At 42.5% G+C, this 27890-nt stretch overlaps 1 protein-coding gene across 2 annotated transcripts in view; it reads right to left on the bottom strand.

Annotated features, from left to right (window-relative positions):
• Positions 1–27890, bottom strand: part of SERGEF (secretion regulating guanine nucleotide exchange factor) — a 276067-nt gene that overhangs the window by 185853 nt on the left and 62324 nt on the right. For both annotated transcript variants that reach the window (XM_090032562.1, XM_090032563.1), the window contains exon 9: positions 22485–22648. In XM_090032562.1, coding sequence (XP_089888688.1) covers positions 22485–22648 — 164 coding nt within the window. The remainder of the gene's footprint in view (positions 1–22484; positions 22649–27890) is intronic.

Here is a 27890-nt window from a genome sequence, read left to right as displayed (position 1 = left end):
GCATGCTGTAACTGAATAAATCAACTCCTCTGCCTACGCTGCGTAAGTAAAATAAACCTTTTGTATAACCATACGCTATGTTTAAATCCTCCGGACTCCTGTCCGGTTATAAATCCCCCTCCTCGCACCAAGCCGGTCGTGTCGACCCAGGCTCGCAGGTCAAGGGTGCACCAGCATTAGGGGCGCGACAACACCAAGCGTGGACATTTCAGCATGAAAGATGAATGTTTCAGTAAATTTATTAGCAACTGAAGACAGCAGGTTGGAATAGAAAATATCGTACCACCTTAACCAACAGCATCTGCTGCAATATTAAGTCTTGCTTGGAGCAGACTCATAATATTCCATTTAAAACTTGGCTTCTCTCTGACAGACTACACCATTACTCTGTAAATCTTCCACAGAATACATTATACATCCCAGGCATTAAGACACATTAACCAGGACAATAACAAAGGCCATGGAAAATTCAGACTTCAAATGCTTACTGAAACCAATGGATCACAGAGGCCTAATCAGCACTAAAAATGTGACACTGAGGTTAAATGAGCCAAAATAAAGCCCTCAGAAGTGATTAAATAATTTTTCAATCGCTATGATAATGCATGTTCCAGTGGCTCAGCTCTGACTGAAAAAGCCATTTAGACATGATTTAACTTTTATTCATTTACTGCAACCAATAACCACCCCCACTTTCCTCTCCTCAGCCTCCCTCCCCCCAGCACCATCACAGAGGATTTTTCATGTCCAAATCTCAGATTCATTTGAATATGCTACATTGCTACATCAGAAAATTTCATATTGATCTGGACAGTGGCTAAATAATATTATATATAATCTCTAAAATTAGTCAAGTGGGAAGTGAGCAAACATACACAGATGAACAAACAACTGCAGTGAGAAAGACAATGAAAATGGAAAGCAATTTAAAACATGCTTTTGCTTTGGGGCCTCAGTCTGTGCTTTTTCAAGAATGTTCAAAGGCAGGGAAGTTGTGGTCTCAGATCTCCATCTTGTCATTTCCTTCCTGGAACAAGCCAAACTGCACAAGCACCTGAAGCAGCCGGCTGGGACATGAATGAGGTATTCGCTTATTATTCGCAACTATGAATAAAGGTATAAGTCAGTAAAAGAGCATGTATTGGGCTATTACCCTTACTCACCATGAGTAGTGCTCTGCTTCTCAAACCACAAGCACTATTTGGGCCTTGTTACACCTTACACTGCAAGCTGCACAAATATTGATCAGTGCTAGAGCTAGCTCGGGTTTGGAACCAACTCTTTCAGAAAGGGGGAAAGGAGAGAGAAAAATGGTTGGGGATTTCTCCGCATGTGGTGGAATACATCCCCAAAATCCTTGCCAGCAAAATGTCTTAGGCTTGGCTCAAAAGGATACTTTAATGAAAGAGTAAGTTTTCATTTCGTGTATGCGTGTTCCAAAATATTCCACAGGGAAGAATAATTTAATCTTCTCTCCTACAAAAGATTTGTGTAATGCCACTACAAATTACTAACTAAATACATAATGAACTCTATCAAAAACAAGGTTCAGCAGGAACTCATACGCCCTTTAGACTTCTTACCCATGTGGTGTGCTGTACTGAAATGACACAGAAAGGAAATGCTGATGAAGTAATTTGGCTCCAAAAGCTAGAGTAAAATTTTGATGCAGATCCAACCAAAACAAAGGTGTAGGCCACAGCACATTTATCTTTCAGGTTTTGTTTTAGTTCAGAAAATGTTGAGAGCCAAGAATTGTAAAGTGTTGCAACACACATATACTTTCTCTCTTCTTCAGAGCAGTTCAGAACTAGAAGGCACTACTTAATATGGGACATGCCTCTCAGGTTAAAATGGCAGGTCTGAATTCTATCTCTAGAAGTTGTAAATTGGCTGTATGCCTGCTGCAGGCTACGTGGACTTTAACAATGCTGAAAAATCATCTTTCCTCCTTCCCCATCCCCACCACACCCCATCCCTGTTTGTCCAAATCCCTCTTTTTAAAATATCTTGTACTGAAATAGCAAAACACATTGATCAGCAAATTAACAGTTACTTAACCAAAGATAAGAAATGATTGTCTCCATGACACAGTTCACTCTTACTTGACCCAGCTTTGGGCTAATTCTAAATTCTATAACAGACAGTAAGACTTGTCTGGTGTACAGTTAGCCTGCTGGTTCCCCTTGGCAGCAAGATGAAGACAGCTCTCATTATGCTCAATTAAGAAGTATAACTTCCACAAGTAACGGTGCTAGAGAGAGGGTCAGAGAAGCCTACAAATAACAATTAAGGAGGTAGCTCACTGTTGTGATTACAAGCTTGTGTTAAGCCTTCAATGCATGAATTAAAAATAATAAAATGCAAACCAAGGTAATGGTCAAACCTGAATACTTACGTAGCATTGAGGGTTAGGTGGTACTCAAACCAATCTGCAATAGCTGAAAAGATTTATAAAAAGTTTTTCCTACTTTTTCCAGCAAGTAAAAATACTAGTATCCAAGCCAAAATCTGACTCACACTTATAACTAACTCATATGAATTAACAAGCAACAATATTTGTATGGTTGCATAGAGTACCATAACTGCTAACCACGACATCACTCTTTTTCCTAGGCATAAATTTTATAACTCAATTAAGAGTGAAATTTAAGTTTCAGTAACCATGCGTCCAAAAAGTGATCAAATCAACAGCAATAAAATAGCCTTCCTGGAGAATGCACAGATTCAATTATTTTGGCTCTGACATAAAATTAATTTGCTAGTAAAGTCCAGCTGTCCTCCTTTATGTTCCCCATTCATATTCCCCCTAAATATCAATCATGGAAAAAGTCAAGAAAAGGACACTGCATTTAATCAAATAACTATATTTGCATTGATTCACATTTCACTCAAACAACAAGATTATAAATCCATGGTATATATCATACCATAGCATATTTTTACAATGCTTTTTATTTAAAAGGACTTGAGTAGTTAATCCAGACTTTTTTCAAACATCTGTGTTGCTGCCAATTTAGTTTAGAACTGTCAGAGGAACACACCTTCCTAAATTACAAGCTGTCTTTCTGGTCCTAGGACCTGAAGAAACATATAAAACCTCAGTGAAAGGAAAGAGACCCACCTAAAGCACACAACCAATTGCTGGAGAGATAATGAACTACAATGTAATTTAAAATCCCCCTATTAATAACAGGTATCTAGAAGAAGCTGTCAGGGAGTAAAGGGGAGAAGAGAGGGACTTGTGAAAAGCCCCAGAGCTTAAGTTTACACTCAACAGGCACGTCCACACATGCAAGCATGTGCGCTTGCAGCACCTCAAATAGAAGCGGTGCAAATTTGAGCTGGGGCTTTTTGTTTCAACGCACGTGCTTGGACATGCACTATGTTGTGGAGCAAATTGTGCCACTTGGGGGAAAATAACCCTGCCTGCCTCCTCCTGGATCTTCAGCCAGGCGGAGCCACAGCCTGGGGCCAGCACCTGTGCTGTCCCCAGCAGTATAAAAAGCTACTCTGTCCTGGCCCCAGCAGTATAAAAAGCCTCCCTGGCAAGTAGCTCAGGGTTGCTTGCTCTCAGGAGTTTCTTGGGCCTAGCCAACTGATACCTGGAAACACTACCCCTTGTGCCAGCCCCATTTGTCCAGGAAGTCAGCCACAGCCAGATGGGTCCAAGGTGCCAGCTCTGAGCAGGCGGGTTCTGCCACTGGCCTCACTAGCAGGAATTCTGGTGTTCCCTATTGGAAAACTGAAAAATCCCTGATAAAAAAATCCTCAAGTCACTCTGTAAAATACCCTCAAATCCATGTTCCTCCACAAGTAAAACAAAAGACCACTATAAAGATAGAGAGCAAGACAGAGACACTGATCAGTTGGACAATGTTTTATTGATATACTTACAGTGTTAAAGCAAATCTCTTATCATAATAATAAAGTGAACTGTAATGCATGTTTCATGAATACGTTTTACTGCACTTCCACAGGGCGATGGCCCCCACACAAGGGGTTTAGGCCCCCAACAAGGGGTTCCGCCACCCAACAGGGGGTACAGCCCCCCAACAGGGGATTCAATCTCCACACAAGCAGTATGGGCACCCAACAGGGGGTTCAACCCCCAAACAAGGGGATTGTCCCCCCAAGAGGGGGCTCAACCTCCACACAAGGAATATGGGGCTCCAACGGGGGCCAAATGGCCCCCACAAGGACTACCACCCCTTTGCAAGGCCAACATGCCCCACCCCAGCCCCCAACTGCTGCCCCACCTGGCCCTACCCCCCACCAGTTGCTGCAGCCCCCGCAATAGCTGCTCCACCCAGCCCCACCCCTGCTCCCCCAGATCCCCCAATGGCTGCCTCACCCATCCTCACCCCCAGCCCCCAAGGCTACCCCCACAACCCCAGGCACCATCACTTAAAAAAAAAAAAGCCTCTGCTTACCTTAGAAGCATGGGTGGGAAGGCTCCAGGGCCTCCTGGCAGAGCTCCCCCGGGGCAGCACACGACAGCAGTGTGGCAGGAGGGCTCAGGCTGGGGATGCTGGGGCTGTCAGCCTGCCCTGCACTGTGCCAGCCAGGGTAGGGGTTGGGGACCTCGGGGGGGCTGGCAGGGGGGAGGGACCGGCCCCGGCAGGAATCGGGGGCCTCGGGGGGACTGGGGGAGTGGGCAGACCCCTTACTCACTGGCACCAGAGCAACTATCTAGTTGGTCTAATAAAGGATATAACCTCTGCCACAAGTTCTGATTCCTCATCCCTTGCATGGCGCTTCAAGCATGAACTCAACATAAGTGATTAAAAAAGATATTTTCTCATTGGATCACTGCCAGCCTCCCTGCAAAGTGAGACCTCTCACAAATAAAAGATCACCTTTGAATACAGTGTGTTCGGTCAGGCCTCCTAGTTCATACTGCCTGGAGCTATGATGTGAGAAACACCTTCAGGTACTGTGTACACAACTGACAGGAGGGTCCTACAAAGTGCCTTCATCCATCAGAAAGAAAGATGCTCTCTTGAAGTAATAAAGACACAAGGTAAAACCAGGTTACATTAAACTGCACATTTTTGAATGATTGCTCAACAAAAATACTACATGTAACCAAACCAGTTGACAATTTCTAATGGTAAAAATTTTACTTTGCAGTAAAATGCCACCTTCCACTTCTGCCACCCCCCAACAATGGTCAAACCTGAATACTTACATAGCATTGAGGGTGAGGTGGTACTCACCCCGCAACAAAAAAAAAGTCAGCTGTTTCTCTTACCTCTCCTCTCAATGAAGTTTGCATTTCCAACTTGCTTTGCCCAGAAAAACCAAAGACAGCAGATGAATGCTGCATGACAATGCAGGTTAATGGATTTCCCTTTTCTTTCTCAACCTGCAGGTCTCTCTGTGAATGTATTACTTCTACTGTTTGTGCTCCTCTTGGTACCAGATAGTTTTTAAAGTAAACAAGTGTCTATCTATATAGCACAAAGCACAGTAATTAGCTTAGGTACCGTGCCACACAAATACAAATATACTGCTTCCAGGTCTGAAGCCAGTGCACGCAGAAGTAGCTCAGGACATCTTTCAACAGCAGCACTTTGCACAATATAGACCAGAGCCAGGCAAAATACAGCCCATGGGCCAGGTCCAGCCCACTAGACCATTCCATCTGGCCTGCAGGGCCCCTAAAAATTTTAGAAAATAAATTTTTATTTGCCCCTGGCTGCCTGTCAAAGATGACAGGCAGCCAGTGGCAGTAGAACCCAGGGGAAGCCTGTGGCAGGACCCAGTACTGAGCAGCAAGGCCCACCCGGCTCCATCCCACGACCCTGGAGCTGTTTCCGCCTCCCTCCATCCAAGTGGAAAATAAGATAAGATTGGATAGAGAAAGGGCAGGGAAAACACTGCAAACAGCCCAACAGCCAGGAGCCCTGTGGTGCTTGCCAGGCCAGGCTGGAGCAAGAATAGGAAACAGCAGGTGAGGGAGCAGAGGGAAGTATCAGCAGTGGGGGAGGCTGCAGGAAGCAGTGTGGCAAGCAGCGGGGGCATGAAGAGTGGCAGGGGAAGCGGCAGCAGCTGCCAGGAGTAACAGGGGTCACAGGGAGCAGCAGCACAGGAAGTGGCAGCAGCTGCAGGAAGAGGGGGGGCAGAGAGGGAAGCAACAATGACCATTGGGATCAGTGCAGGAAGCAGCACAGGAAGTGGCAGTGGTGCGGTGAGCAGCAGGGCCACGGAAAGTGGCACAGGGAGCAGCAGGGAGCAGCACAGGAAGTGGCAGCAGTCACAGGAAGCGGCAGGGGCTTTGGGGAGCAGTGCGTGAAGCAGCAGCAGTAGCTGTAGGAAGCGGCAGCAGCATGAGAAGTGGCTGGCAAATGTGTGGGAGGAAAAGCAGGGAAATGACAGTGGAGGATGGGCATGGAGCTTGTGCAGGTTCCCTGGGACCAGGAGGGACCCATGGTGGGGTGGCAGGAATGTGGAGCCTGGGTGTGGGATCTGCCTGGCTGCATCGCATGAGCCTCTCATGCAGTCTGCAAGAGCCACGTGCGATGGAGCTGGCAGCCTGACCCCACCTCTCTTTCTTTCCCCCCCCACCCCACCGTAACCCCACACCCTCCCACACACCCCCAACCACATTTTTTGTGAACGATTTGGAGGGGGGGGGTTCCAGTTTCAACACTGCAGCACGCTTCCTCCCAAAAGGAGAACTTCTGGGGGCAAAGGGAGGGACTTCCAGTAGCAAAGGTCAGGGGTTGAGGACAGGACTTCCGGTCTCAATAAGGTAACTGTCAAGGGGCAAGACTACACATGCAGCCCTGAATAGCTCCCCAAAACTCAGTAAGCAGCCCTTCGCCCAAAATAACTGCCCACCCCAGTATAGACTGACCACTTGATGTCTGTCAGCTTGATAACTCAGCTACATATCCAACACTCTGAAATGCTATATATGCCTATAAGTACAAAACCAAATTTAAAACTCTTCCAACTTCCTCATATCCCTAACAAATCTCTATTAATTTTTTCTTACCCAAATTTTACATAACAGGAGCCTAAAATGTAGAAACTATACCACAAGAGCTTCAGCAATGCAGAAAAAAAATCCTCTTACAGAAATGTAACAAGAAATGTAATGACAAATTTACTGTCCTCTTAGTTGGGTTTCCATTTTTTCTGTCTTTGGGTATAAACAAATATGACACTTATGCCAGTATCAAAGGGTACAGATACAAGCCACTAAGATGCAACTTCTACTTCTGCATGGTTCTGTTAGAGATACAAAACTGACTTTACTCCTATGTCAGTCAGGGTCAAACTTATGATGATTTAGCTAGCTTGCATCACTTTGTAAAAATACTACTACTAGTAGGGAGGTTAGCGCTTTTTGGAACAAAAAGATCTCTTAAAAGAACATTCATCCCTAACTCACAATGTATGCGTGAAAGAAAAGAGTAGTATAACTTTTATTCCCACGAAAAACAAAAAGCAGATAAAAAACAAAAAACACCTTTTATTTTTTGAGAAACTAGAAACAGAACCTGAAGTTTGCTAATAAATCTGCTTACAGATTCCAGGTAACTTTAAGCATAAAGGCTGAAGTCTCATTTTCAAAAGTGATATGATACTTAAAAACCTAAGTTCCAGTGATCTGGAATATGACTCAGGCACCTACAGCACCTCTAAAAATTAGATTTATTAGGCCACCGATACACATTACACTTAAGACGTGGTTAACCAGTTACTCATGTCTTAAGTTGCGACCTGGCCACACATTAAATCAATTAATGGTGTGATAAATGGAGGAAGCCACAAAGTCATTCCAAAAACTGTGTAATAATTTTGTGGCTCATTCCTATCATTAATTACACATGCAGCCAGGTGTTCCCATGGCTGAGAGTGCTGCAACTGCTGGGGCTTGCAGCCGCGGGAGTGCATAGGATGCTCCACAGCTGCGAGCCTCGTCAGCTGCAGGACTCCCAGCCATGGGAGATCGTGGGGCATTCCTGAGGCTGCAAGCCCTGTCAACTGCAAGCTCCCAGCTGCAGGAGCTTGCTACTTGTCGTGAAGATGGAACATCATGATCCCAGGCTTCCCCTGCACCAGCAATATGCTGTCATTGGATCTAATGCTGGATCCCAAAACCATGCCTCTTGCCATGCACGTGTAACACAGAAGAAGGTATTATTGTGTGGATCACATATCAGATACTATCGTGCCTTTACCTGAACATCTGGCAGGGGCCTCAGACATTTCTAAAAACTGTAATCTACCTAGTGGTCCAAATAATAGCACAGAAGGAAAAGTAGTAGACAGCAGAGCTCCTGATTTGCATCAGTCCTTTATACAAGTACTTTGTCAGAGCACTGAGTCTGTAAATATGACCTGTAGCTACATTCTTTGCATATCAGATTTACAAAAATAAATCTTTGCATATCAGATTTACAAAAATAAATTTGTATGTTATATGATAAACCCCAACTTCAATACTGAGCAAAGCAGAACTGAAGCAACCATCCACGACCCATTGCTGATATTGTGACCTCAATGTAGTATAGATCATATTATCCAATAAGAGAATCTGCTCCTGTACTGCTGAACTGAGGTAATGAAGTGTATGGTAAGCTAAGTCTGAAAAGCACTTCCTTGTCCCTGAGCAGATCAATGAATTTTTAGCATTGCAGGCCAATATCAATGGAAGTGATTTAAACCCTTAAAACGTTTTGACTGCCTACTGTGAGTCTGGATAAATAACACCATCAGCTGGACCAGCAACTGAACAGTATCTTATGAAAGTTCATTTTGTGGAAGTGCTAGCTAAGACAGAAAGATCATAGGAAGGTAGGACTGCAAGGGACCTCACCAGGTCACAAGGATAAATTAAAGTAAGTTTGTTCTTGTGGAAACGCACTGTTCTCACTTACACTTCCTTCCCTTCAAACTTCCAGTTGTACAGCAAAATGCAGTACTCTCTAAGAAACTAAGGATTCACTTGAGAGCCCAATTCAGAAAAATTTTTTTCCTTTATCCCAGTGTGTGGTTTACTTACAGAACTTGTTGCCACAGGAGGTTGTACAGACAGATAGCATAGTCAGGTTCAAAACACAATGAGACAAATTCACATCCAATTATAGGTATTAAATAGAATAGTCAGGGATATATTCTCTGACAACCTTGAATCATTGATGATGGATGCCAAGTATAGTCTGACAGGGGGTGATATCAATTTAGACATGTCTTGTCCTCAACCCATTTGAACTTGTGGAAATTTGGCAAACAGATGAACAAAAGCAGTATTAATTGCCACAGCTCTGGAAGTCATGGCAATTAACACTGCTATCAGTTCTCCAACCACATTTCTGGATCCATAGAGAGCCCTGTGGGTTGGATGACACAACTCTGTGGGCCAGATCCAGACCATGAGTCATAATTTGGTCATCCCTGCTCTAAAGCTTCTACTACTTCAACCCTTAGAGACCAGGTGCTGGGCTTATATGGACCATTGGTCTGACCCAATATGACACTTATATGCACATTAGGAAAGTCAATTCAAACAGCCTCACATTACTTACTGACACTGAATCAGGCCACAGGGCAGGAAAATGTATTGTATCTTCAGGTATCCAGGTTGTAGCTGTATTGGTCTAGAGGAAAAGGCAATCAGGACTCGTAGTAGAGATGATATCTTTTATTAGACCAACCAGATTTTTGCAAAAAAATTCTTTAATTGCAAGCTTTCAGGCACAACCACTCTTCATCAGGCATTGGAGAAAAGCTTGTAAAAGTTCTCCTGGGTAGAAATGAAAGTCCATATTTCATAGGATTTCACAGAGGAGTCAATAGATGGAAAACTCCTCAGGAAAGCTTGCAATTAAATAATTTTTTTTGCAAAAATCATACTGGTCTAATAAAAGATATCATCTGTACTACAATCCTGATTGCCTTGTATCTTCAGAGCATTCATGGTACTTAGCAGAGTTACATTTAAAGCAAGAATGGAACAGACTTTTATTTTTTTAGACTACAAAAATAACATGCGTTTCCATGCCAATCTTCTGTTCTAACTTGCTAACAACATTCAGAAAGTCAATTCCCCTTAGGTTGGGTACCCAAAAAAACTGAAACATCTAAAATTTGAGTCATTTTTGACAAGCTTCCTTAATATTGTCTTCCTGATTGCTAATAATTTCTTTATCTATTCTATACTTATTTGTCCCTCTTAGATTTTAACTTCTCTACATCAGTGAAAAAAATGCATTTTTGATATGTTTTCTTTCATCTTTTGTTTTTAATGGTGAAATAGAAAAAAAAGCAGAGAAAATCAATTCACTATTGCTATTTCTGGTCTCTATGCTCAAGCCAGCCACAAAAAGGGCAAAAGAACAGCTCGCCTTCTGTTTGATTTTTCTTCAATACTCTAAATTGTAAATGCTGTTCTTGGAATTACAAAAATGAGGAGATGGGTTCCCTCCATCACAAACAGACAAAACTCATAAAAACCCAAAACAGGGAAATAGAGAAAGATATAAGAAAGAATTACAGATAAAAGAATTAATATATAGCCTTTAAAGGGCATAAATTGTTCTGTACTGGAATGTACATATAGATTTCATAGACATAAGGGCTGGAAGGGACCTCAGATCATCAAGTCCAGCCCCCTGCCCAAAGGGCAGGAAGTCAGCTGGGGTCATAGGATCCCAGCAAGATAAGCATCCAATTTGCTCTTGAAGGTGTTCAATGTAGGTGCTTGAACCACCTCCGCTGGCAGACTGTTCCAGACCTTGGGGGCTCGGACAGTAAAGAAATTCTTCCTTATGTCCAGCCTAAAACGGTCTTGCAGGAGTTTATGACCGTTTGACCTAGTCATCCCTTGGGGGGCTCTGGTGAACAAACGTTCCCCCAGATCCTGGTGGTCACCCCTGATAAACTTATAGGTGGCCATCAGATCACCCCGAGCCTGTGCTTTTCCAGGCTAAAGAGCCCCATAGCTCTCAGCCTGTAGTCATAAGGTTTGTTTTCCTGACCTCTGATCATGCATGGCGCTTCTCTGGACTCTCTCAAGCTTCTCCACATCCTTTTTGAATTGTGGAGCCCAAAACTGGATGCAATACTCCAGCTGCGGCCACACCAAGGCCAAGTACAAGGGGAGAACGATGTCCTGGGATTTGCTTGAGAAGCTTCTATGGATGCAAGCCAGCGTTTTGGTCGCTTTACTAGCTACAGCATTGCATTGCAGGCTCATGTTCATCTTGTGGTCAATGATGACCCCCAAGTGCATTATTATAAAATTTAAAAACAGAAAATCAAAGAATCAGAACAAAAATACATAAAAACAATTTACACTTTCCCAGTGGAATGCATTTTTCTATATGGTCCAACAGAGTCCTATGATTTTCAAAGCAATACATTAAAAAAAAAAAAACATATTTACTGGGGCTTTTCATTAACACTACATTTCATAAAAGAAGAAACTTATCTTAGAGCTGTATAAAGACATCTCCCACCCCAAACAGCTATAGTTTAGGTGAAAGATAAGGCCAGAACAGGGGGAGAGAGACAAATCAATGGGTTAGAAAACCAGGTAAATATAACTTAAGCATACATTCATGTAGCTCACAATCCCAAACTGCTGTCACCTTACAATATGGCTTAATCATGGTAGCAGACAATAGTTTTAAGGAGAAATTCAAGCAAGAATTAAACAATGGCTTAACACAGCCCATGACAAAGAAAATGGGCAGCATGGAAGAAAGTCTAGAATCGCCTCTGGAGGAAGTGTTCTAATAGGGAGTAAAGGCCAGGAATGGTGGGTGCATGAATGTTCCAGTTGTCCACTGTGTGATTACATGAATGACGTATCCAAACTTCAAAGCAGAGACAAACTGACAAAGTAGAGGCCGTAACCGGATTTTCTGAGAGATATTCAGCACAGTACAACAAGCAATCATTTCTGAAAGCACGACATACCATTCTGGTATGATACAGAAACTATTCCAGAATCATCGAGGTCTGCTCCCTATCACGCATCCGCAGTATATTATGCAGTATCACCTAGTAGCCAGTATAACATTACAAGTAAATAGTACTTAACCATCAAATGTTAACACTGTCCTTCTCATTTAAAGAAATGAGAAGAAAAAAAAGTAATGTTATTATTTTTATAAATGCCAGATGCAAAACGATGTACGTATGTATGTGACCAAAATCAATACATTTCTAAAGAAGAACCCTAAATTAACATTGTTCCTGACAAATTTTTAAAAGTATTTTCCTGGAGTGACAGTGCCTGCCAGATTCTAGCTTGTATGAGATATTCTGGCCAAATTATAAACCCCTTGGACAAAACCTTCAATGTAATGCATCACCAATAAAAGAAAAAATTAGCAGTGCTTAGACCTGCAAATTTCTTGCTGTACAGTTTTGAAGTCATACAGGTCAGCCAAATAAAACACATAATTAATTTGTCCCCAGATCACCATTTTTGTATTCTCTTTCATCAATACAAAGAGGCTTGGATGAATTTGCTATATGGAAGGTTGTAAATTGATAGCTTTCTTCCAGTTCAGTACAGTTTTCTATCGATTTTCTCTCATTTTAGCCTGTATTGATTTGTTAATCTCTTTGCTGTAACAGTTCTAATGACAAACTGAGAAAGAATAAGTGCATGCTCTAGGGCCTTTTCTACTAGCCTCTTGCCTCAGAATATAATTTCACTTGTATGTGGAATCTGTCCATGCACATATACCACATTAAACCAGGATGGTATTAGGGTATAAAAATTTCCTATTTCCATAAACCAAAACCTCTTGGAGAAAACTTTCTGAGGATTAACAAACCAGCTACTTAGATCTACTGACGTGGGAGAGAATTTCTGCTCCTGAGGACACCTTCAGGTGGCTTGAAGACAGGTTTTAATAAAGGTGGTTTCTCTTGCAGACTTCACAGTTGTGAAATAATATATGCAGCTGCCATGTGATTTTCACAGTACTGTGTATGGTATGTTATTATTAACTTTAATTACATTGTACCCACATTCATAATTGGAATATTTTAAAAGAAAAATGGGCCTAGTCAGTGACGTGCTGGGAGCACAGGGCTAGAGACTCTATGGTGCTATGCTGCCCTGTGGGTGGCTGTGACTCTCTAAAGGTTTATCTTTACAGACACTGCAACTAATGTACCTGAACTAGGTTTAAACTAACTAGTTTGGGTACTTTTAGCTGTGGCAGCCCAGAGCTCAAGAAAGGCTGCAAAACCAGTTCAAGAGGCTGAATGGGTACACAGGACCTGGTTGTTCTTAGGCAGCAAACCTTTAAAACACAATCCGAATGGGAAACTGTGGAACAAGAAATCATCCAAAGACTGGATTGTGTTAAGTATGGTTTAAAGAGAGACTACAGGTTCTTATCCCATTACTTGGGCTAGTTTCTGTGACCTCTTTTGTTCCTATGGGTTTACTGCTTGCTTGCTTCCCTCTCCTAACACTTTCCCATCCTCCCCATGCCCGCCTCCCTCTCTCTTCTGCCCTTTGTGTTCAGATTTCTCTTTCTTACACACTGCTTGGTTCACATCCTTTCACAGCATCTGAGAAAGTGAGCTTCAGCCCACAAAAGCTTGTGCCACACACACACACACACGCGCTTCGGATAGTCTATAAGGTAAAAATTTACCCTGCTTTCTACTTGACTTTACACTAACACAATCAAGTATGTCTCTCTACAGAGACAGGCAGTCAGCACATGCTGAGCTTTATGCTGCTATGGTTACACTAGCTTAACAGTTTTCAGGCAGATAAAACTAGTGTTGGTAGGTCTATGCAAATGCCACTCACTTCAATGAAGACATTTTAATTTCAATCTTCCCCTGATGTTTTGAGGAGGAAAATAAATTGCATCAGGTCTACATCCGGCCCAGTATACGCTGCCCAACATACTGATAGGGGACTCCATGCTCTCTCCTCCAAATGCACATCTGTGGCACACCCTTTCCCTCCTGAGATGTAGGTTCACAGTACAAGGCCCCCCCTATGTTGCCACACTAGCCAAGTTGTCATTTGATCCATTAGGAACTGGGGTCAGCTTTTACAGAATATGAAAAGCATTTAATGCATGGATTCTGTAAAGGGGGGTTGCCACCCACCTGAAAGCAGTTTGAAACCCACCCTCACTTTCCCTATGTGAGAGAAAGGAGAACAAAGACCACATAAAAAAACTAAGGAAATAAGATCTGCTTATCTATATAGGCTCCCTCTGCACGTTATAGCACAATTAACTGGTGCGCTCTATTTTAGACACTGTTTATTTAAGGACGTTCTTAACTTTATGCCTGTTTTCAGTGGGGTATAAACACATGTGCAATGCAAGAACATGCTCAGGTGCTCTACTGAACAGGTTTGATTTTTTGAACTGGTATCTATCTTGGCAGCGCCTAGAAAACAGCCATATTTGTGGGCAGAGTTCTCACTGGAACACTCATCACAAGCAATTCAGACTTTCAGTCTAATTGCTGCAGCTAGCTAAATGCACTAAAAAAGTCAAAAGGTATATGTTTTTCCATTCTGCCATATGGAATAGGGTTTTCTCCTGAGGAAAATTTTAATACACTGAATATGAACTTTAATCTCAAATTTTAATTTATATAACCTTTAGTGAATTGCATTTGCTACCCATTCTTCAACAACATTTATTTCACTTGTGCCAGCATGTAGGGAAAGCTGACAAGGCAGGAAACTGATATCCCTTGTTACATGAAAATTAAAGTAAAAATCGTTATATTGCCATTTGATCAATTTATCTTAAAATACCAAGAAAGGAGACATCACGATAGTCAGTTTCTCAGAGGCAATCAATCTTGAGTGCCAGGCAGATAAAGTCCCTATGGATGGAAAAGAGAATACTGTATCCCTTGCCAATCATACTGAAAGACTACCCGTTCTTCTCAAATAAGAGTTGAGCTAAAATCATGAATTAATTCCAAATCACAACAGTCAGAAATAATACCACCTTTCACTTCAGCCACGTAACACTCACTTCTTCTTGAACCTTTTCACTGTACAACAACTCAGTGAACTAGCATCTCAGCAGTTCTCCAGCTCTTTCCTTGGATATGCCTGACTCAGACAGGTGATGTCAGTGCTACTTCAGACTTGAAGTCCTACAAGCTTATCTTTGCTCATCCAGTTTCCAGTGCTACGCTGTTAATTTGTACCTCATTCTGAGAGAGATACCACCTGAAAGTCCTGCAACACATACAAGCAACAGAAATAAAGAGAACTTCTCTTTTCTTGGAGGAACAAGAAAACTACAACAATACACAGACTTTATTTTACTTGTCTTCTAAATAAAAGATTTCATTTAATCTATATAAAGTATTAAATGCAAAAGTAAAATCTAAACTCAAAAAAGGAACACAAAAGCATGCTTTCTTCTTTTGCCCTAAGATGCCAAAATGAAAAAGGACATCAAAATATAGTAATGTATAGATAAAGGAGATAATGCATTAATACAGCTCCAAGAATTTGTGTGCGTTTTACAAACTTCAGTTAACTTTGTCCTGTACCTCCATTTTGGGGAAGGTATATTTTACATGTTCATTTCACAGGTGTGCAAATAGAAGCACACCAAGCTTAATGGACTTGGCCAAAGTCGCATTATAAATGAGTGGAAGAGCTGGGACCAAATGTTTTGATTCCCAGTCATCAGTTCTAACTGTAAGGTCACTGCTTCATGAATAAACTATGTTTGTTAAACCAGAACTATGGATTTATGGATGTCTTTCCTGAAAGACTGTGAGTTTACTGGTAAGCCAGCATGCTCTAAAAGTCCAAAAGAGTTGAACTAGCAGTAATGTGTACATCTGGGAAATGAGCACGTAGAATATACCTTCCCCAAAACGGGGGAACGGGACAACATTAACTGAGGTTTGTAAAGCACACAAAAATTCTCCCAGACTCAATCCACAGAGACCAAGTAACCAGGACTTGTGTCCATGAATGGTATCACCAGGACAGGGCAAAATTGCCAGAGACATGCCACATCCCCCAATCTGCCTTTTCCAATTAGGACCACATTACTTCAAAAACCAGCAGATTCCAAGAATGTAGGTTTAGAAGGCCTTTTTTTTTTTCTTCAAAGCCCTTTTAAAAAGGTCATTTCTTCCACAAAGTCTACTCACTCCAAAGAAAGAAATGCAACCTCCAACCTATTATTTATAAAATAAGATTGAACTCCACTCCTGATGAACTGTAATCTGAGTTAAAAACTTATCATATTTTTAAAAGGTTAAAAATTTTAAAGGGCCCTTTAATATACTATCTCCCTAAGAAATATAGCTATTTAATCAGCTTACTGATTCAGTTCTCATATACATGATCTCAAGAGCTAAGCAGTCAAGTCTGACTGAAGAGCTGGAGCTACAGGACTTTTCTCACTGAGAAATATAAACCTCTTCTGTTTTCAAAAATTTACCCCAATATATTGGTTATAGCTATAAATATTTACAACATCCAATGGAACAAATAAAACGATGAGTCACACAAATTATACATAATTCAGTGGCTATGAATATGCTATCATGCCAAGTTAAAACTATGCTTAAAATCTTAGGAGATATTTATTGACCTGTAATCAGAAATCACAGTATAATAAACTACAAAAAGAGTACAATTTTCTCATATCAGGTCTTTTGGGTCAGAATTATTACTGTTGTACTTTGAAATAATAACCATAATAAAACCAATCAATTTATCTTTATTCCATGTATAGGGATCAAGAACCCAAACTCCCAAGAGTGGAAGGCTCTCTCTTACTGTGTGTCTTAAGTTTCTTTACTTTGTAGCTAGAAACTTGTTAGCTAGATCATTTACCATACACAAATCAAGAAGAAAAAATGTAAAGACTTACTGAAAACAAACTTCATGGATTTCAAAGATGTATGGATAAATGGCAGAATCAAACTATTGCAGGAAAGAGCATAAAATTATAGCCTTACAGTCAAAAATCCTGCATGCTACCATGAGAAAAGATCTCCATGCTGGCTCCACACACAAAGGGACCAGTCAGAGAAGGAACATAGGATATGTACAGCATGCACAAGAGCTGCTACTACAGCCCATAGGCTATTCTGATCATGGACACACATACATTTGGAGCTGTTTCAAAATGGGAAGTTTCAAAAGAGCAGCAGCTGTTAGGTTCTAATTGTGTGTGAACAAGCCAAGAATGATTCAAATGCAGCAAAAACACTCCAACTTTAACACTGCTTCATCCAAAGCTGGATAACATTTGCTACATTTGAATGGTTCTCGACTCATTCACAAATAACAATTAGAATGTAACAGCTGCTGCCCTCTGGAAACTTCCCCTCCAAAGAGGACTCCAAATGTACCTGTGTCTATGCAACCTACTGGCCTTTGCATAGAGGCAGGCCCATGAGCACTCCATTACTGCTGAGACTTGATGCAAGGGAGTAGATCAGGTGGGCACAGCCACATGTATGATGGTGACAGCGGGTGCATGTAAACATTCAAATTAATCAATGGAAGTTTATCAATTTAGTTGGAGCAGTTGGAAAACCTACCAGTAGAACCCTATAAAAGTGCTCCAAGAGTCAGCTGCATGCTCTGCACACAGCCTGCAATGCAGAGGGCACCCAACCAGGTGACCTAGAGCACGCACGCCATGTGTTTTGTAGTGTCCCTCAGTCTGCCTGGGGACAGCTGACAGCACCCAAAGGCACAGGTCAGGGTTGACTGGACATCCACCCCAGGAAACCACAACTCCCTCCTCACAACACCCCGCTTCCCTTTCACAGCTGTCAGGCTTTCACAAGAGATACATCCAAAGGAGTGGGCATGATAGCAAGGCTTTGTCCACGGTGTTGCTTTGGCTCTGGCCATGGGAAGCCCCACCAACACGGCCAGAGTTCCCCCATCCCTCCTCAACAGCACTTCAAAGCTGGCACCTGCAGCCCCATACATGGGGCTGTAGGTGCAGGGCTCTGGATGTGCCATAGAATCTTAGAATTGTAGAACCAGAAGGGTAAGATCATCAGGTCTGGTCCCCTGCCATGGGCAGGAAGTTATTGGGCTCAGACAAGCTCAATGAGGTGCCTGTCCAGCCTCCTCTTGATCACCTTCAAGGATGGTGACTGCACCACCTCTGCTGGGACTGCGTTCCAAACTTTGGAGACCCTTACGGAAAAGTTCTTCCTTATATCTAGCCTGAATTTACCCTCTATAAGCTTATGTCCGTTGGTCCTCGTCCTCCCTTGAGGTGCCTTCCTGAAAGTTACACACCCAAATCTTGGTGATCACCCAAGATTTTCTCTGTTAAATTTCCCCTACCCCTGCCCAACCCCAGCACCACTCTCAGGGCATACACATAGTTGAAACAAAAAACCTTTATCACCTTCACAATGCTCCCCCCATCCCTCCCCCCTCCCCATCATCAAACAGTGCTCCTCCACCAACCTCCCCACCCACTAACAAGAAAAAACCTGCTTATAAGTGGCAAACTATAGAGGTATGGGGGAGGAGAGGCAGCCAGCCAGAAGCCCTGGGGCTGGACCCCTGATATAGTTGTAGGTGGCTATCAACTCACCTCTCAACCTTCTCTTACTCAAACTGAACAGGCCCACTTCTCCGAGTCTCTCCTCATACGGCCCATCCTCCATGCCCTTGACCATGAAGATGGCTCTTTGTGCCCTCTTGAGCTTATCCATGTCCTTCTTGAAGTGCGGCACCCAGAACTGGACACAGTACTCCAGCTGAGGCCTCAACAGTGCCAAATAAAGAGGGAGGAGCACCTTCCTGGATTTACTGGACACATATTGGCTGATGCACACCAGAGTTCTAGTTGCTTTCCTGGCAACCTCATCACAATATTGGCTCATATTCATCTCCTGGTTGATCATAACCCCCAAGTCTCACTCAGATGCTGTGCCAGCCAGTGGGCCACCACCCATCATGTAGTTGTGGTGAGGGTTCTTCCTACCCAGATGAAGGAATTTGCACTTATCCCTGTTAAACCTCATCTGATTCCATTTTGCCCATGAGTCCAGCCTGTCCTGGTCATCCTGGATCTTGACCCTATCCTCCAGTATGCCCGCGTTTCCCCACAGCTTGGTATCATGGAGGGCAGAAGCTTCTCCCTCAACTTATTCCCCAAACCAGGCAGTCTCTGGTCCAGGGAAGAGGTGGAAAGCATTATTCCCTTCCCTCCCAAACTGATTCTATGGGGAATAAATCAGCAGAGCCAAGCCCTGGCCACTCCTTGCACTGGGGGCTCCAGTCTGGGAAGTGAGCAGTGACAGATTTCCAACCCTGGTTCCCAGCCCCCAGCTGGGCAAAAAGGGTAGCATTTAAATCCCAGATACTGGTCAGGGGCTTATCGGCTGCAGGAAAGTGGAGAGCTGTTGGGTTTTCTCATCCCCAAAGCTGACAGGAGGAGAGGTTTGGTCTGTGACTGGCACAGACTGTCTCTCTGGAGGGAAGTCAGAAGTTGGAGCACTGCATACTGGGACAGGACAGGAGCTTGTATCTATCAAGTAAGTATACAACTGGTAGAAGCTCTGCTGGAGGCAAGTCTACCTCGTCAGACGAGGCAGAAATTTCTACCAGACCTGCCATTTGTGGTTCAGTAGAAATTGCTTGAATGCTCAGTGTTTCTACTGGTGGAATTACAATCCCAATAGAACTATAATGCTTGCAACATACCCAGTGTAAAAAGTGAAGCATTTTTCACTTCATTGCTAATTTTGCTTTTCATTACGAAACTGAAGAGCTCTGTGCTCAAAAAACCACATCTAGAAGTTGCCTTGAGATTCAGGCTAAGACAGAACATGGCTATACATCATGGCAATACTACATTTCCAAAGGGAACAGATCACTTATTCCCTTCAATTTAGTGAGGAATATTCACGCCCTATATAATGACCTTTTCTTAGTTGGTTTATTGCTTGTGGTGAATGTTTGCTGCAAGAATGACATACTGAACATATCACAAATGAGAGCTATTAAAATCAAAACATCAAACAAGCTCGGGAAGTATTTTGACAAGGAGGAAATGTTAAACCAGGTCTTTGTAATATTTGTTAGACAGAGAATCTAATCAAGTCTCAATCTATTTGTACTTAATCATCCTTTCATCTCAAGAGCAGTGGATACAAATGTACATCAGACACCCAGTGAGTCAGATGGAGGCTAAACCAAGGACACCCTACACTACACCAAATCACGATACATAATGCCTCACACAGCTGATCTCTCCAGGGGTTCAGTTTTTCTCAGTAGGCACATCTACATGTGCAATTAATGTGACTGAATATATTCCAGCAGTTTGAGTTTATTTGCTCCTGGGCACTGCATTTACACATGTGCCCAGGGCCACATCATGTTGAGTCGGGTCAGAGCAGTCCCAGCTAGCAAAGGATGCCAGGGGTCAGCCTTCTAGCCTGAGGTTGCTCCAACCTGGCTCAACATGATGCAGAGGAGCTGGCTGAGGCATGATGGTGCTCCAGTGCAGGGATAGCTGGCAGGTAACCCCCACACTGAAGCACTCTCGTGCCCCCAGCCAGCCCTGTCAGCATCTACACATGTGCTGCAGTGCAGTAAAAAACTCCACATCCAGGATAGTACTTGTAGACACTGAGACTTTACTGTGGAGCTAATTAATCAGCTCCACAGTAAACATCTCATGTAGACATGCCCAATGACTTCTATTCCAGGTGGACACTCACCAACAATGCACTGAGAAGAAAAGAATACATATCTGCAATATAACTGTTTCACAGTTTAAAAATATGAGGCTTTATTACTGTATATGTCATAGATATTAACTTTGTATGAACTGAAGCTATCACAAAACAGAGCCTTTTAATGCTGCTGGACAATCGTTATTGCATTCTTCTACAATTACCTGGAGCTTCTGGTATTGCTTTTGGTTTATTATTTAAATTTGAACAAAAAGCAAATATGAGATGTACCTATAATTCACATGGACAATATTTAAAATGAATACATGAAATGGAACCAAGCTACATTCCTGTCACTCACAAATCTTTGAAAACAAGGAAATTTTGAGGTGAGACTAATAAGACATGTTGAATATTAGCAATACACATTAGCAATTACCAGCACCCTTGATGGAGAAAGGAGAAGACCAGCCATATGACCACTGGCAGGAGCTTGCATAATAAGGATGCCACACAGTATCAGGGAAAGCACAGAAGCCCTTAATTAGCTCATCTGCTATTATGGGTTTATTTTCAATATTTTATATTATTTTATAACAGTTGAACTTTGTGTGGAAACAGTGTTAAGTACAGAGTGAGTTGGCAAATGTTAGCCGTATCAAAAATTTGTATTTATACTATTCATGAGTATTTATATATTTATAAAATCATGTCTACACAAGCACGCACGCACGTACACACACATCCGCGTGCACACACACCCCAGCTAGCCTACATATTTTGCCATTTATGGTTGAAATTAAGATTTAAATCTTCTGGGTAGATCCACAGATGGATCCAGAATTGTGGCAGCAGGGGTATGGCCACATCCTCTTCAGCTGTGTGGTGAATGCACAGTGAAAAGAGCTCATTCCACACGTGCAACGCAGCTGAAGGGGTGTAGCACAACCCTTTACATCCTGGATGTCAATGAGCTTTCAGAGTTCACAAGCATGTCAACACAGGTCCTGCTGGAAACTCCACATGTGCCACGAGCTCTATGGGCTCACTGACTGGTCTTCACAGGACCTGCCCAGAGTGCCTGCTTTCAAGCAGCTGCAAAGCCTGCTGCTATTGGCCCTTCCCCTTCCTATACACTGCACTGAATTTTCCAAGTCATTTGTTGACTGTTTAGCTTTCTCCCATGAATCTGACAGCTGTTTCATCAAGGCCTTTTCAGAAATGAGTTGACTGCCCTTTATAAAACCACTCTGATTGCACTGCTATGTCCAATTTCTGCCAAATTCTGTCTCTTTTACGTAGGGCCTGATACAAAACCCAGTGAAGTCACAGTCAATGGGAGTCTTTTCATTGAGATCATCAGCTCCATTGAAATGAGAGTCTATTTGCCACCCTGAGTAACTTCACTTTCTATTGGTTATGTTGTAGCATTTCTAGACTGTTTCAAGAAAAGCAACTGTGCAAGTGGTTAAGTTCCTATCTCACTCATTACCCAGGGTGATAGCAGCAACTACTTCTCCTTCACATTTGACACCTGAAAAGGACAAAATACATTTGAAGCTGTATTTTTGCTTCTAATAGTTACAAGTTTTCTTCACTGCTTCTTACGAAGAACAAACTTGCTTCCGACTACAATGGTTAAGAATTCCAGATATGGTTAAGAATTCCAAATAACAGAGTTAAACTACATTCAGATTATCAGAAGGGAAGCAGGACGTATTATTGCTGCATTTTTAAATGAGTTTTATCCAGAGATTATTCTAATTCCCACACGTCCAAAAGGAGAAATTCTAAAGCTTGAAATAGGACACAATATCCCTTACCTGAGATGCTCCAGTAAGGCAAGGCACGGGAACTGGGACATTAAGTAACTGCTCCGAATGCTCTTCAGATATTCTGCACACCTCCTGTCTTTGTCCATCATGAACTGAACTTCTTCCAAGTTGTCCATAGTCTGCTCTACCCCATGTGAAGACCTTGCCAGATTCTAAATAAAAGCGCACACAACTATAGATTATTTCTCCATGAAGCCCACAGAGGGTCTGGATAACCAATTTCAAAACCAGAGCAACCTACTATATGTCCTACTTATTATCCTCTGATTCAGGGGTTCTCAACCTTTTTCTTCCTGAAGCCCTCCTTAGCATGCTATAAAAACTCCATTACCCACCTCTGCTGCTCCCTGTGCAGGAGAGGACACCCCAGCTCTCCAGTCCAGGTGCAGCAGACAGAGCTGAGCAGTGGTGAGCCTCAGGAACACACTCACCTGAGCAGCAGCACTGAGGAGCCCACAGCACCACCTACAAGATAGAAGCTGTAGGGCCAGACAGGGCGGACCTACCTCTGCCCCTTCCTCAGGCCAGACCAGGCCAGACCAGGCAGACCCCCTGAAACCTGCTTGTGGACCCCCAGGGGACTGCAGATCCCCAGTTGAGAACCACTGCTCTAGTTAATACATGAAAGCAGCAATAGCAAAAAATGAGTAATCTGCTTTGTGAGATCTGGGAAGACAGAGGATGTTAAGCAGTAGCTAAATAATGTTGGCTTTGCTGCAATTATTGAAACTTTGGCAATTTACTTTCAAACAGGAAAACTGTGTCCCACAAGGCCCAGATTGTACTTTGCATTGGCTCAGAAAACCTGCCTCCAGTACAAGTGGTACAGAATTCATACATATTTGTTTTAAAAGAGAAACCTTTTCATTTGGTTGGAGACACACACACAAAATAGCTTACATAAAAGTCCAAGATATTTTCCTTCCTTCCTAGTATTTGGCAGTGAAACATCCTCTGTCCCTGTATTTAACATAAGGTTCATGTCTTCTAAAGAGAAGACACCTTCTGTCAAACTTCTGTTAGCTGCAAAATAAGGGCTTCTTCTGCATGGTAAACTAGTGCTACAAGCATTATTAGCCATTTTAAACCAATTGGTTTTGTTGACTTTCCCCCACCCCAAAAAAATAAGTTTAAATTAAATAAGATCAGCAGTATTTTAGATCCTTTCTATGCTATAATATATTGGATAGGTCTACAGAGCAGTGCCATGCAGAGATATTTAAGCTAGCTTGGGTACCAGAAGCTGTGGCACTGTAAAGCAAATGAATACTGATGCTGTTTGATGCATAATACTTTGCAGACATGTAGCACTTTTTCACCTTGAATTCTCAAAGGGCTTTCTAAACAAAGCTACGTATTGTTAACCTCATTTCTACAGGGATGAATTAAAACTCTATAGGTGGAAGCAGTCAGGTTCACCTGACCAGACTGCTTCAGGCTGTAAACAGATGTCTCATTTGAGGTGATTCTGATTGATTTGAGTAAATGCCCAGGACAAAAGAGCTCCCAAGCTGTACTGCAGCTCCTCTGACAGACGGTAGTCCAGGAGAGCAGGAAATTTGACAAACCTGTCCCTGGAATGACTGGCAATTAACTAGAACCAGGTGCTATTAAGTTACAGCCATACACACCATTGTCCCATGGGAAAAACTGTTAGCACGTTCTGTCTCTTATACTTCACAGGTACAAGCCTGTCCCTGTTTGTAGGATTCCAGGCCAAAGGCTTTCTCCTGGGAGAAATGTTATATCCATTTACAGTATAGCTACACTGGGGAAAAAATTCATTTGGGTTGGTTAATTCAGGTTAGAATACCCATGAAGTCAGGTGACTTATAATTTGGGTTAGGAATTCATACATGCCGAGCCTGGGATTGAACCCGAGACAATAACCTACATTCAAACCCAAAGGGGCAAACAAAAGAGCAGCTCCCTGTTGTAACTCATGGTGCTTCTGTTGGGTCCCAGGGGTTTGGATCCAGCTGTGAGTGGCTGCGAGCCTGCAGCTGCTCTACGCCCCTGCCCACTTCCAGCCCCAGGGTTGTTTTTAGCCAAAGGAGGAGAACAGAGGGAGCTCATTCCAGCCAACACAATCCAGCGGCAGCTAAAAAAAACCCAGACTGAACTCCCTCTACTCCCTGCCCACCTCCCATTCTAGACAGCACCAGAACCAGGGCTGAAATGCGTCAGCCCAGCCCTGCTCCTGGCACATGCGGACACAAGTTACAAAAGACTCTCCATTTTGGAGTGTCTTCATCTGAACCCTCATGCAAGAGCTCAGATTGTCACAGGATTGGGCTCTTTTAAAGTGGTCTACAGCTGTGCACTTGTGTTTGGTCATGGCAGCAGAGCATTTTCAGGGGCCAGATTGGACGAAAATTGTCACTTCTGTTTATGCCTCAAGTTACTTTGTTCTCACAGCCATTTTAACCCAAGTTCGCAAACTCAGGCTTACAAGCCCCAGTTAGGAACATGTTTGTTTGGGTTTTTGAGGTGGGGAGGTTTCCAGCGTAGAGTGCCTGGATGAGGTTTTTCTGATAAATCACCAGCACAAGAAGTTTATTTGGCGGCTGTACCAAAGAGATGGGGACTGAGATATTGCCAGACTGGATTTCAGACCTGACTCCTAAGTCCTGACCCCAGCCTGGCTTACTCTTGGACTTCACCTTGTAGATTATCCTTCAGACTTGGTAAAAATGTTTCTGATTCCTGGCTCCTGACCCTGGCTTAGCATTTTGGCTCCTGATTGTGGCTTCTGACTCTTAGCCCTGCAATTGCCACGCCATGCCCAGCTCTACCCAGTAGGCAGGCCGGTCTGGTGGACTGTGACAACAGGAAGTTTCACTCTACATACATTTGTGACCAGAGACTGTCTTTTTGGAAATCTACTAATGGGGGTTTATTTTCCTTAGTTTCATTTTTTTTTTTTCAATTTCCTCCTCTCAGATCACCTAAAATACATCCCATAAACCAGTCCAGTTTACTTCCTGTCATACAGGTATTTAGACTTCTCCAGAATCTTTTGAAACAGTTTTTGGTTTGTTTGCCTGTATTAAAGAGGCAAGTCACAACTTTTATTAACAGAATTACCGGTTTCTCATGCCACTGCAGCCTTGTACAAATTAGGGTAACCCATGATCAGTAACACAAGATTTTAAAGTGCTAAACTCAGTCTACAGTACCCCCATGGTCAGATCTCTAAACATACTAGCTAATGCCTTTTCAAACAGAACAGATTTGCCTAGAGTAGGTATATTGGTCATCAGCTTTTCTTTACCCCTTCCAAAGTTTTGATGGATTTTTTTAATATGCTTGGCACAATATGCCAAACCTGCTAAACATTTCCCTAACTAAACTAAAAAGATGCCAAAGACCTTGACAAGAACAAGTTCAGCTCATCAGAACCAGCCTTAGGGAAAAAGGTGCTCTGGGAGACCTTGTATTTTGGTACCCACTCCCTTCACCCCTTCATTTCAGAAATAAAGCTCTAATCTCAAAAGTGTTTTATAATTTACTAAAAAAAGATAACAAAAGTAGAAATGACAACATTCAATTAATTCAATTTTATTCAAATAATAAATTACACAAGTCATAAAAAATAGCATTATAGCTAAGTGACAAATAAACAAAACATTAAATTAAACACTAAACTAATATATAACAATAACAAAAACAACTTTTGTTTTCCAAGATTCCAAGTCTCAGAAGACAGGTCTGCAGGCCTTTGCTGCTGCAAACTCTGATATTGCTTGTGACAGGTCTATATTTTGAGTCACAGCATTCTCAATAGACAGGGTGACCAGCAAAGATAGCCAGTTATCTCACCTGGTCGGTCATAAATACATTTCTATAAGCTTCAACTCCAAGAAGGTCTGTTTGCCACCAACACAGGCATGGTTAACAAGATACTGAGTGCTGTCCATGTGTTTGGGATGTTGTCATGAAGTTCACTGTTGTAAATAAATTGCAGAACTTCTTGAGGAGTGCTACAGTCCATTGGAAGTAGACTTTGGAAATAGCAAAGTTCTTCACAGTTCTTCATATTCATAGCTGAATTGATGCTTTTTCTGACAAATGTGTGGGGCTGGTTTTAAATATTAGATCAAAACCAAGATTTTCAGGTATTTCCTTAGCTGTTGTGAGAGCTCCTCCTACCCAACTTCTCTGTAGTTTACAATGTAGTTAGGACAGGCATTTATCAAGTTTGTGAGTGCAACAATGTTGACATTTTTCTTGCTTCTCATACTTTTGCCCACCACATTGACTTGAAAAACAATATTGTACCACTGCAGTGGAGACAACAACCTTGACTTCAGCAAACTGACATGCTGGGGTTAGCGCTTCATGATGGATACCAGCATCTGCTTCCTCCAACTCAGCCAAGGCAATGTGGGCATCATGGACTTCAACTGTTTGGTTTCAAACGGCTTTAACACTTTCAGTTCTGCACTCCGAGCATGTTCACATACTGAATTATTAGTGACATTGACATGTTCTGTGAAAATCTTCCAACGATGAACAGAGGCAGAGAACAAAACATATCCTGTTTTATCCTTTGCTCTGCTTTGACTCATGTTCGGTGGGAATTGAAATGACTAGGTGACCTTTCCTGATGCACAAGGATCTGAGACGTGCTTCCAATCATTTGACCCCTCGAATGCTAGGGATGACTTTGGATTTAAGTCAAAGAGCTTGCAGCAGAAACAGAAAACCTTGTCAGTGGACTCCAAGTAAAGCAGCCAGTGCCACTTTAGAACTTTACCATTTTCAAGATTTCTGTATAAAAATGTCACAGAAAAATGGTGATTCTGCACATCGAAAGGAATATCCATGTCCTTTACTTTTGGTGGACCATTGATCACTAGCAGATCTTGAATTTTGGGTGTTAGACAGGGCCATAACACAGGACCAGAAATGGCACTGCCAGTGCCTATAATGGGAATCATTTACTCTCTGTCACTAGTGGAATCATCACTACTCTGGTCCAAATGAAGAATTTCTATTTTGTTTGGGTGTCTCTCTTTATCTTGTGATGATTCCTGAAAGTTGAATTGTGGATTATCTATGTATTTTTCATCTGATGACCCCACTGTGACCCTCTTGCTACTGCTATATCTGTTGCCATTAACAGATTTCAAGTATTTTTTCATCACGTCTGCATCCTTTATCATTGCAGCCATTAACTGAGCTGTTTCCTCTTCTGGACCCTGACAACCTCTTGTTAAGTATCTGTGACTTGTTTCCTTCCAAGTTTCGTGACTGGTGAAAATTAAAATGAGCATCCCAGAATACCCTAGCATTTGTTTGCAAAAGGTGACAGCCAGTGAAAATTAAAATTAGCATTCCAGCTCTGGCCCCAATCCTGCTGCCACCGCCACTACCAAGCAGCCACTCCCC

The sequence above is a fragment of the Crocodylus siamensis genome, chromosome 2 (assembly GCF_052110815.1).
Source record: "Crocodylus siamensis isolate JL-2025a chromosome 2, ASM5211081v1, whole genome shotgun sequence".
Lineage (NCBI taxonomy): Eukaryota > Metazoa > Chordata > Crocodylia > Crocodylidae > Crocodylus > Crocodylus siamensis.
The sequence above is the reverse complement of the archived record's forward strand: the minus strand, read 5'-3'. Positions and strand labels throughout refer to the sequence as shown.